At 28.6% G+C, this 13,113-nt stretch overlaps 1 protein-coding gene across 1 annotated transcript in view; it reads right to left on the reverse strand.

Annotated features, from left to right (window-relative positions):
* Positions 1–13,113, reverse strand: part of LOC142328176 (dual specificity protein phosphatase 10-like) — a 249,020-nt gene that overhangs the window by 203,418 nt on the left and 32,489 nt on the right. Inside the window, exon 2 of the mRNA XM_075371726.1 lies at positions 2,329–2,565. Within this exon, the coding sequence (XP_075227841.1) occupies positions 2,329–2,565 (237 nt within the window). The remainder of the gene's footprint in view (positions 1–2,328; positions 2,566–13,113) is intronic.

Consider the following 13,113-nt stretch of genomic DNA (forward strand, 5'->3'; position numbering starts at 1 on the left):
TAAAATCTAACTCTTTTTGTATTTTATCAAACATTTGGTAGAGATAAGGTTTATGTACTGACTACTGAACATAAATAAGTACATGGAATATCTATGAGATAAAAATACGTTAAATTCACTGTATTGTTATAGAAATTAATTGTTTATACATATTACAGCTAAATAATTATATGAATTATATGTATGAGTAATAAATATGATTCATCATTATGTAATTCATAAATAGTAGTTAGTTATAAATATTTTGAATATTGCGTTCAATCAATGAGTAATAATTTTGAAGGCTTTGTTTATATTACAATATAAATAATTCCCCGCGTAATAAAAACTAGTGCTGCTAAATAAAGAATAAATGAAGAAGTAATTTTAAAATTTTAATTAAAAAAATTATATTCTAATAGGTACTGTTACTGCTCAGGAATTTACATAAACGAATACTATTACTATTACAATGACCTCAGATTTAAAGCTTTTATTGTATTATACGTCCTAATAACGCACGCTGCGCGTGCGCAGTAATAAATTACCTTAAAAACTTGTTTAAGTTTTATAGTTCATATTTAATATTACATTAAATCTGCTACAATAAAGATGAATCGTCCGGAGGGCGTGCCAGCGTTTAATAATAAGTGCGCATGCTCAGAACAGCGCTCTTAGAAATTCTGTTGTTCAATACTTTTACTTTCCCGTCTACGCCATAGCTCTGCTATAGCGCTATCTAGACGGGAAAGTATTTTAATCGGTCCAATTAGGGCATATGCGGGTTTCACTGGATCTTGACGTTTTGACATCTAAGGAACCCAAAAACCATGAAAATTTTGTGAATGTTCGTATGCACGTGCGAGTGTTTGAATTTTCTGTTTTTCTGGGCACTTTCATTTTATCAACGCCTGGACATAATGTGTTTATTTTTAAAAAAACTAATTGTTAAAAATTTATTAACAACAAAAACAATTAAAATCCATTGTTAAATTAAAAAACCTGTAGCGTATGCTAAAGATAATAAAATTACCATCTGCTTTACGGCATATGGCATAAATAGCTAAAACATAATAATTAAAAATATTTGAATATAAACGGACGGCCCTAAGAAATAGTAAAACATAAGATTAAAAAAAAATTATCCCCTAAAATATTTCGCATGTTAACCCCTAATTTAGATTTGCGACGCAACGCCGCATAACAGATGTCGCCCTCTAAATCACCTTATATTTTCAGAACTGCTGAACCGATTTTGACCAAACTTGGTCAGATTACTTCTATATATTGGACATTGATGTCACTGAATTTTCAACTTAAAAGATCAAGGGGGTGAGGCTGTAGAGCAAGGTCACTCTCAGTATCTCGACATTTTGCCTAATTAAGGTCATATTTTTCTAAGCACATACGTTAACAAAATAAAAAATTTTGCGAAATCGAACCCCCACTCAAAATAAATTTGTTGTAGTCATCTGTATTTCAAAATAAATAAAAAATTGTTATATTTCAAAATTTTATCAAAGATTTGTTCAATCTAGAGAATCATTCATTCATCCTCATCGTATGACCAAGAAATCTTAATCTTCTCTCTGTACAATTTGTTTCTAGTGTATTAATATTTTGATAATTTCTTTATTTGATTTCTATTTTTTTTTTTTTTTTTTTTTTTAAGTATTTTGGCCTTTTTTAGAACTGTATATTTTATTAAGAATTACCTTTCTATTATTACATTTCTCTTCTAATTCTATTATATTATTAAATGGTAGATGAGCAGTAGAATTAAATAATTGAATAATATTTAAAAATGTAACTCTGGCTGGGCGGGTCTCGAACTCGATCGCCCGGTTGAATCGGTAAATGGTGTGTTAAACAACGCGGCTACACCAGTCTTCCGACCGTACAAGCGAAATTTATTCTAAGTTGAGAAATTACTTTAGGTTAGATAGTACCGACCGTCGTCGCTAGGTAGCGCCATACCCGCGGGAATTAAATACATATACGCGCACGCTTTAGTTAGAATCACTGAATTAAAAAAATATACATACATTTAAATAAAATGATAAGTATATTAAATTAAGTTGTGTGTAAGCCGTACATCAGAAACAATTTACAGTTGTAGGTCTTTCTGTGTCCTACAACTGTTGACAGCTTTTTTTTACTACTCGCTTACTATTTCATGTCGAAGTAAAATAAAAAAAATTATAAATTAAAGAACAAAATTCAGGAAATTTTGTTTCATAATGATATTAATTATAATAGGGTATGTCTATAATATAATAAATTATTATAAATATTTTTTTAAAAATATATTATAGTTAGGCATAGTATTTTTTTAACTAATGTACGTACCGTTATTGTCATTATAATCATCTTTGTTGTTAACATTATCGTTATTTTCTAAATTCTTTTCAATATACGACCTCCACTTTCTCTCGCTTTCAGCTAGTTGGTCTTTCCAAGAGATTGCATTATTAATGCTACTATAAATAAAGATTTTACTATATTGTTGCTGTTGATGTTGCTGCTGCTGATACTGTTCGCGACAAGTACGCTGCTTATTAAAACTATCGATTTCCTCTGAAGTATCTGAAATAAAAGATAAGTTATATTAAACGCGGAATTTTTTTTCCAGAAAACAGATTGCATATTTTAACCAATTAAATCGATTTAACAAGAGACAAAAGTTATAAATTTAGTCTACTATTTTAGAAAAATTAAAAGATCTGACTTTAGCCGATAGGAATTTCAAAGTCATTAGATTTATTGAATTGATAGGAGACAGTTCCCCCATCTGGATCCATAGATAGCCGACCCACACAATCAAATCATAGCAGTGTTTACCGGCTTTATAGTTATTTACATTTTCAATATATATCTTGCAGGATCTTTATTAAAATAAATAAACCCAAAATGGAGATTAATTAAAGAAAAAGATAAAGCATACAATAAAGGTAGCGCATGGTAGGAGAAAAATATTCCACCAAAAAACGCTATAAGATCTTTTCGGTAGTGGCTCCCTACCTTGTCCCCAATCAAGATAGTTTTATATAGAACGGGAAGCAGCATTTATGAACACTTTTAGGTTGACTAACTTGAATAAATGTTCAGTTTGGTACTATATTATATGTTTTCATTTAGTGTTCAATTTTTTCAGAGTTTAAACAGATTAGAGAAATAGGAGTTAATCTTATGCGTTTTGATAACTTCGTTTTATACTGGTTAGTTTTGGATGATTTGTTTCAGGTTTGTTTGTTTCATTGTATTATTATTTCTTAGTTTTTATTTCTGTGTTTCATGTTTTGGTTGGTTTACCTGTCTGACGTTTTATTTTTTCTTAGATAAGTGTGTTGTATTTGTTGTTATCTTGTTAGTTTTCTGTTTTGTGTTTAATAGCTTTTTATTCTGGGATTAGCGTTTAGAGTTTGTGTGTTTTCTTTATAGTTTAGTTAGGTTTTATTTTATTTTTATTAGTGATAGGTTTCTTTTAAGTTTGGTTATTTTGCTGATTACCTTGTTCTAGCTTTTCTGTTTCGTGTTAGCGAGATTTCATAAGAAAACTATTGTAATGGGTACCATGATTCGACTTCCGGAAAATTTCGACATATCTTCGCGTTTCACATTCCCCAGATCCCAAAACCACCGTCAGCTCAAAAGTTTATATATACATCTATGTTTATATTTCACTTTCTTGTGGACACGATAACTGACGTAAGTTTACGTCAATCACTTTCAAATTGTTCCTTAAAAATAACTCGTCCCAAAATCTCGGTCGAGTTCGTTAACGGCCAAATTCGATCGATCAATTCTCATCTACCCCTTCCTTTATTTTATCCCTAATCCCTTCTTCGTCGGAGATAATCTGAGGGTTTTGGCTGTTGGCTCTAATTTACTGTGATAAGATTATGGGAAAATACCTATTCGGGGATCTTTTCTCTTTTCCCGAGTTTTTAAAAATATTCCAATCGGAAAATTACTGATTTATCAGGTAAAGCCGGATCTCTTAATTACTTCTAATATCAAACTAAACAACTTTAATATCGACAAACACATTTAATACATGAACATACGTTACATACCATTTACGGAAGTGATAATATCTTTCATTAAGAAGTACGATAAAAATAAATACTTAAAATAAAAATAAAATTTAGGCCAGACTTAAGTTAAAGCAAATTTTGTGTGAAGGGACAATTTTTTATTTCTCCCAAAAAGCAGTAACCGAACGCGTTCCGGCCTCATTTCACCCCTGATATTGGAATGAACCGCACTACGTTGTTTTCTGTGAGCTCCAGACACAGCCGACCGGTAACAGAATTAAGCTTTTGCTTTTATCCATTCCAGACATATATGAAATGAAGTTTAGAGTATATCTGCTCTCTGACTACCGTACTTAATTGGGCAACAGATCAGATTCAAAACATATAATCCTGATACTTTACGAACACAAGATATATTTTTGTATGAGTCCTGATATTAAATAAAGCTTTATTGTAACCTTCAATTTTCCAGGTTATTACTCGCTAACCGTATGGATGGTTTCCATCATCCAGTCTTTACAGATTTTAATATACATATTTTTTTAAAAGGCCGAACTGAAGGTGGTGGGTCTAAAATGTAATTAGGTATAATTGGCGTAATGCTTATTCAGATACCGACGGTTTTATTCACATACATAATTGTCGTTAATTCAAAATTTATCGATTAAAATCGATAAATTATTACTTACGTAATAATTTTTTTTTTTTAATTTACAGTAGTAGCAGAAGCAACAAAAACGAAATAAAAATAACAAATAAAATGTATTATAAATAAATAGAAATTAAAAAGAAAAATATTTGAATAAAATAATGAAATTATGGAAATACGTAAAAATAGATTTCCAAGAAATCTGAAGAAATATTTTTTATAAGAAAAATAAATATTTTTTAAGTTTAAGTAAGGTATTATACTTTTTAATCCGAAAAAAAACTTGAAGTTATCATTCAAAAGATTACATTGATAGAAAGAGTAAAAAAAAATAAAAGTAAGGAAGAGAATAACTTTTATATACAGCTGACTTTTATGAAAGCTGACTTTTCAAGTCAGCTTTCACATAAAACCACTAAATTTACACCCTTAAATTGGGTTCCATATTGTCTTATTTTTACCGCGCAGAAATCAGGACGAAATCTTTTGTCACTCGACACTTGCAAACGAAGCGTTTTCGAACCTATGTTTATATGAACTTACTTCTTTATTTTTATCTGTAGAACATTCCTGAAAGTTTGTTACATTTTTCGTCAATCACCTGTTTATCTACAAAATGTATCACGAAGTTCTCCTGGGACTTTCATAACGTATTCTACTTGTGAATATAATGCAAGAGGTTCACGTAAACATGCATCCTAAGATGCCTCGTTTGCGAGTTACAGCTAGTGAAAAATGTCACTCGGATTTCAGCTATCCCGGTAAAATGAGGTCGTACTGAAATTTTTAGAATGTTTATTATAGGCCAAAATTAATTATTTTTATGGTTTTTGACCTGAAAAATCGAATAAGATAGATCCCAGAACCGTATCTACAGTCGTTTTTGAGAAATCTGGAACGAAATCCAATAAACTTCCTTGTACAAAGTAAAAAAATATTGTGATTGCGAAAAATTTCGGTTTTCAGATTTCAACGGAAATATCCATTTTGACTAGTTTTGGCGTAGGTCTGTACGTATGTATCTCGCATAACTCAAAAACGATCAGCCGTTGACTGTTGAAATTTTGGATTTAGGACTGCTGTAACATCATGTTCTGCACCTCTCCTTTTGATTGCAATCGACTGAATCAAAAGTGTCCAAAAAACCCAAATTCCAAAACAAATTTGCATTTTGGACTTTTTCTTAACTGCAGTTAAGCCCTCATTGAGAGCATTGCAACTGGTACTTATTTTCATTGGTTCCAGAGTTATAGCCAAATGAAATTTTAATTAACGAAATATTTGGATCTTATAAGGGGAAGGCACATCGGTTCGAATCAGACTTCATCTCCTTTTTTTAATTTAAATATATTGATTTGTTAATAATTACTAACTCTGATTGTAAAACATTTTTACGATAATTAATAATTCAATAATAATAAAAAAGAAATATATGAAAAAATATCAGTAGTTATTAATGAAATAAAATTTTATGTGCTTTTTATTAAAAAAAAAAATGTGGATTGTAATTTAATAGGCGTAAAGGAAGCCATGTGGTGTCCACATCAGATTTTTTATGTTTGAGTACAATAACTTTGTTAAATTGATAATAAACACAGAACCTTTTAACAAAACTTGTAGAGAATTTAATTTTGAACAAAATGTAAAATAAGTTGAAAAAAACAAAGAGAAATTAGAAAAATTCAAATTTTATTTATAATTATATTTATATTTTTTAGTAAATATTTAATCCTACAAGGCACTTATCTGAGAAATTCTATAGTAATTAAATGACAATAATCTCAGCCTTTTGAACAAAAGTTAATTAATGCAAAAAAAGTAAGTAAAAAAAAATTCCTCAACCTCTTTGATAATCTTTTGAAAGCTAATTTCAATAACTGGATAATGCGCGAATTAAAAATATAAAAAATAAATAACCTTCGATTAAGTAAGATGAATCAGTAAAGAATTATGAAATATTATAACTTTAAATTAGAGGGACGGTCATTTATTAATTGTTTACCCACTAATAACATTTGAAAAACAATCTTAACCTGTTCAAGTATGACTTAAAAATATTAATTTTAAGTTGGACTTAAACTCCTAAAAATACAGTCTTAAACTTTTTCAATTTTTCGAGTCAGTTTCGTATAAAACCACTAAATTTACCATTTAAATTGAATCCCAAACTGACTTAATTTTACAGAAGGCGCAGAAATCAGGGCGAAATTTTTCGCCAGCCGACACTTGCTAACGAACCGTTTCCGAACTTAAGTTTATGTGAATTTTATTCTTTATAGAATACGTACTGAAAGTTTGTTTAATTTTAAACAATTACATATTTAACAGAATTACATGATATATTTCTCCAGTTATCCTTATATCTTATATATATAAGATATATATATATATATATTAGTTGTAAGAAACCCTAAATCAAAATTCCAAAATACTTTATAAAATAAATAAAAATTAATACATAATTCATCATTGATAAATAAATTTAAAAAAATTATTCTTACATTCTCAGCTTGTGAGAATGTATAAAGGTATAATTAATTTGTTTGTTACGTTTTGTAGCCTTAATAATTAAAATGCAGTCTTACAATTAAGTATTTGTATTTCCCACAGTTTTATTATTATTTATGTAATTATGATATATTTATAATAATATTTATATCAAAATTCAACAGATAAGAAATATAGACAGATAAATATTAATTATAATACTCGTAGAATAAATCAATTATTAAGGTAGAATAAAATGACAGAATTTACATTAATAAAAAATAAATAAATGAAAATAAATGTAAGACATTTACTTAAACTATAAAAAAGACAGAGGTTTTTATCCGAAGAATATTATATCATCGCTTATTTTAAACCGTAATGTAAATACATAATTTACGTGACTTCAAAGATGTTTATTATTATTAGAAAATTAAAAAAAAAAACTATAGAAATTCATTTCATAATAAATGTAGAAAAATCATTTATGTTCCGCTACTTGATCAAATGATGTAATAAATGAAAATATAGTTGATGCATCAGAGTTATAAATACAGTACAGGCTACGTAAAAATAATACTATTTTATTTTAAGTGAAGTATGTATGCATCAATGCACCTCTGAAATTATCTATTAAAAACATTTGAAAATAAAGCTATATAAATATAATTTTAATCTTTAAAGTCTTATACACTTTCTTTAACCTGAAATTTATTTCAGAGTTATATATTTAGTTGACATAAATTTTATAATCTACATTTCTCTCTGTTCTATGCTAAATTACAACACGTTTAGTATATCCTTCAGATTTAATTATTTGTTTCAGATATTTCTATCTTTCTTTTCATCTACACTTCTTTTTACTTTCTATACGTAAAAGGAGGTAAACTTGGATGTCTTAATATTATCTATAATTGTGATGTAGATAGTGTTACCTTATCGAAGTGTAGATTTTAAAAATAATCTAGGGCCAAAATGACCGCTAAAAACTGAACCTTAAAAAAATATATAATCCTAAAAAATATATTATTCTTTGCCTATTCCTTTCAAATTCAAACGAACAGAAATTTTAAAAATAGAATTAGTCAAAGAATCCAAATAAAAGTGAATTAATACAGAAAAATGGAATAGAAAAATTAAAAATACAAGATAAAATTTTTCCAAAAATAGAGAAACTTATGAATTAATCGAAAAATGCATTCAATAAAAAAGGCATATTAAAAAACCTGAAAATCAGAGATTATAATCTATTATGAACTATTATAATAATAAATTATTATATGAGGATTTTTTTTGTTCGGGATAAACAAAAAAACTACTCCATAAATCGCAACCAAATTTTTTCCCATGTCTCTTAGAATAATTAAGAAGGTTTTTAGATATATTACATCTCGAAAAATTTCGAAGAACAAACCTATCGATTGCTTTCAAATTTTCAGGATACATTCATATTATACCACACAAAGTTTTAAGCCACAGGTCGAGAGGCCCTAACTCCCTTGAAGGTTAAAATATTAAAAATATTCATTATTTCTTCACCCCAAGGAGGGTGAAGTTGTAAATTAAAGATATTCATTAAGGAAAAAGAAGATTAATCCTTTTACTTCATTATTATGTTTCTGCCTCCAAGGCAAAGAAATAATTTATTAATTTTTCGTCGTCAAAAGTTTGTGTACTTTAATTTTCAAAGCTACTATTATTCTGTCTTTTATAATTTAGTTTCTTTTTCAGATTTCTATAAAGCCTGAATTCTTTAATTGTTATTTATCAGTATTATTTTCACAATCATAAGGATAACGAACAGTCTGGGGGTCCAGGGGGCGGAGCCCTCTTGGAAGACGGGAATGGCGAATGAAGGGAGCTCTGCGGCCCTAGGGTAGGCCCTGAGTTGGGTTGGCTCTGGGGTTTGCCTGGACCGACCTGGGCCCTAAGTGTCCAAGTTCTGGCTAGACGGCCGGTTAGTACAGCAATGAAACTGAAAGGTTTATACGCGTACGAGTGCTTAACCATAAAAATAAATATGGAAAATATAGAAAAGAAGGAAAGCAGAATAATTAGAAAATATTAGGTAAAAGTAGAAACACGTTTAAACACAGAAGAAAATCAAAATATAGAAAAAATACGACAATGAAAAAGCGAAACTGATGTACTTTGGTCAACTTGTCAAATTGGGTACAAATAAGTTCACTAAACACATTTTTGATTTCTTATATAATAAGAAAACAGAAATACACTGGATTAAACTAGACTTAAAATTAAAAATATATATATACGTATAAAAGAAAAAAATTAAGACATCTTTAAAAGCATCATTATCTAAAAAGCAACTGAAGCAATTGGTGCACTCAGCGAGTACACCAATTGCTTGAACGAAATAAAGAAAGTATTTTATCGCGAAAAATTTCGGTTTTCAGATTATAACGGAAATATCCATTTCGAAATTCCCTGAATCCATTTTAACTAGTTTCAATGGGGTGTCTGTACATATCCTACCATAACTTATAAAACTATTAGCCGTAGGATGTTGAAATTTTGGATTTAGATCTGTTGTAACATCTAGTTGTGCACATCGCCTTTTGATTGCAATCAACTGGACCAAAAGTGTCCAAAAAAGCCCAAAATCAAAAAGGTTTGGATTTTTTCTTAACTGCAGTAATAAGCCCTCATTGAGAGCTTTTCAAGTGGTATTTATTTTCATTGGTGCCAGAGTTATAGTCAAATAAAATTTTAAATAATGAAATATTTTTATCTTACAAGGGGAAGGCACATAGGTCCGAATCAGACTTCATCTACTTTTTTAACTCTTTTTTTTAATTTAAATATATTGATTTATTAATAATTATTAACCTATAATTGTAAAAAAAAAATTACAATAGTTCAATAATAATAATAAACAAAAAAAAGAAAAAAAGAAGTTATTAACGAAACAAAATTTTATGTACTTTTTATTAAAAATAATAATAAAATGTGTATATGTTATTTAATAGGCGTACAAGGAAGTCATGTGGTGCCCACATAAGATTTTTTGATTTAATAGAAAAATAAAAAATAGATACATAACAGGAGCCTTGAAAAAGTAGATTATTAATAAATTTTTCTTTCTGTAGTGTAAAGCCTGTTTTTTTTTTTTGCTTTTGTTCTTACAGTACTTAGTAATAATTTGTTTATTAACATTAAATATTCACTATTATCATTATTATTACTTGTTCATAATTGATAACCATCGGTTTTGATATATTTTACTATCTTAGTTACAGCTATCAATATGTTACATTAGATTTACAAAATGAGATAATCATTACTGCGATAATCCGTTTAATTTTATTTAATCTGATTTATTTTAATCTAATTTAATATTTTATTACGACGTTAAAGTATTTTTATTTTTTTAAATCCTGTGCTACTCTTACCAACGTGAGGGTTTTTAATTTACGGTGGTGGTATCTATTAATAAAAAAAATAAATATAGAATGTATTATTTTTATTTGTTGGTAAATAGAGAAAAATTATATATTGCTTCCCCTTTAATATAGTTATTAAAGGAGAAAGTACGGTGATCGTGTTAAAACAAGGTTGTAGGGTTTTTTTGCCAAACGTTACGTTTTATTCTGCCACAAAAAAAAAGATAATCCCGAGCAACGATTTCATTAAAAAAAAATTGTCAAATTTCTCTGTACATGATTTCAGTTTTTATTTTAAAAAATCTTCCACTTATCTAGAAATAGTTATACTACAGAATTTTCTCTTCAACATAATTTTTAAAAAATAATCAAAAAATCAATCATCCAGTTATTAGAAAATTAGGCTCGATTTTAAAAAAAATTAACATGATTTTAAAAAAAATGTTGATCGAATTGAAAATTTCATCCTTTTTATTGAAATAGGTTAAAATACAAAGGAAATAAAATTTTAAACAATTTTCCTTAAGAATGATTTATATTCGACCGGAATTTTTTCACAATCAACTAAATAAATCTGTTACTCAGATCGAAGCATAACAATACGTTATAAAGATCACGTAATTATAAATAATGATTAATTAATTACGTAATTAAATAAAGATCACGTAAAGATTAAATTATAAATATAAAAACAAATTACTATAAGATAAAAAATATATTTGATTAAAATCGATATTAATTATTTAAATATAAACACATTTAATAATATTAAGGTTAATACAATTTGTACACTATTAAAAATTTGTGTGTGTGCGCCCGGCGTGTAATGCTAATAAATTCGACCTGATACAATTGACGCTAAGCACCAAACTTGATAGTTTCAAAATATTCGAGGTGTGGCGGTACGTATTTGGGGGGGGGGGGGGGATCAGAGCATCACGCTAGAACCGACTGATTGCTTTCAAAGTTTTATTATGTATTCATGTAATTCCAGGGAAGAAGGTTTTAAGCCATAGATCGAGGCCGTAGCCCATCTTTGAGGAATGAGGGGGGTAATAGAGCTTCTATATCAAGAACGAGGATGGTTGGAGGAAACACAGTGGGGTCCTGGAGGTGGAGCCTCCTGGCTAGACGTGAAGGGCGAGCGAAGCGAGCTCTGAACGACTAGTTAAATATTTTTAAAAAAATTACTACGAAATAATTCAGAAATCAAAAATCGCTATTGAAAATTATTTTCAGCATAGATTTACGAACATGTAGAACAGGCTACAGAAAAATCAGAGTTTTTTTTTAATTATTATTATTTACAAATTCATCGATGAGTAATAATGTTCCATAAAAGAAAATCTTTTAATTGAACTTTAAATAAATTGGTGAGAAAATTTTTCAAATGGCAATTTCATCAGGGTTGTCATCGGCAGATTCGGTTCGTCTAAAACTAGTTTCGCCTCACAGTGGCACTCGCCACCAATTTCTCGATGGTGTCGTAGGTGTCTTGTCCGTAGGATATAAAACTAATTTCAGTAGGTGAGAACTATTGGTCGCCTCTTGAGGACCAAAAATATGATTGAGCCTTCTGAATGTAAATACTGGAAGACACGGATCCAGTTTTCAGCTGCCAATTGGCAATACTTAAGAAAGTGTCTATGTGTTTGATTTTGGGAGTAATATTTTCTATACAAACAGCGGCATTGGGAAGCAGCATTTTGAATAAATGCTTATTACGCGTAATAAGGCCCCTTCTCAGAAGTTGAAATACTGTATTGAGTTATAGGAAAACAAGTTTGGTAAAAATCTGTTTCTGGTTTGGTAAAGGTGGATGTTATATTTTTATGAATAAGTGACCATTCTTTTTAGTAAAGATTGTACATTGTATACATACAAACAATGAAAGTTAAACAAAATTAATTTTCTAACTATCAGTCTATACTATTCATACTTATGTGCGCCAGATAATGTTCTGACAGCCCATTTTTTAACTTAAAAACACGTTCTGACTTTTTGAGGGAGTTCCAAGAGATGACATTATATTTTAGACGGGAATACATGTAGACATAATAAATATTTAATATTGATGACAAGCTTAGCGTTTTATTAAGGCGCAAGAAAATTTAACTCATAAAATGACTACCACAGGTCGTTAGCCTGATTTTGGGAAAGATTTACATTATGGAAAAGACAGCCGAAAGTATACTAAATTATTCAAAAATAATTTAGTACAATAAATTCGTAAGAGGAAATCCTTAAATAATTTTGAGTGACACTAAATTGCAGATGTAATTTTCAAAATGATAAATTTTCGAATATGAATGATAAATCGAAAAAACTAGTACGTTTTTCTTGAAATGTTTATAATTTTTAAAAGCAAAAGAATTAACACAAAACCTATATTTTATTTGTGTCTGACCTACTGTGCTTCATCTTGGATTTCCTTCATCAGATAAAGCTGGTTTTTAGATAAATTAATTACGTATTTTATTCTATTAAAATATTAAAACCATAAAATTAATTAATAAACTGCCTATATTTATGAAAACTCATAACCTATAAATAAACAAAA

Source organism: Lycorma delicatula, chromosome 7 (genome assembly GCF_047948215.1).
Source record: "Lycorma delicatula isolate Av1 chromosome 7, ASM4794821v1, whole genome shotgun sequence".
In the NCBI taxonomy this organism is placed as follows: Eukaryota; Metazoa; Arthropoda; class Insecta; order Hemiptera; family Fulgoridae; genus Lycorma; species Lycorma delicatula.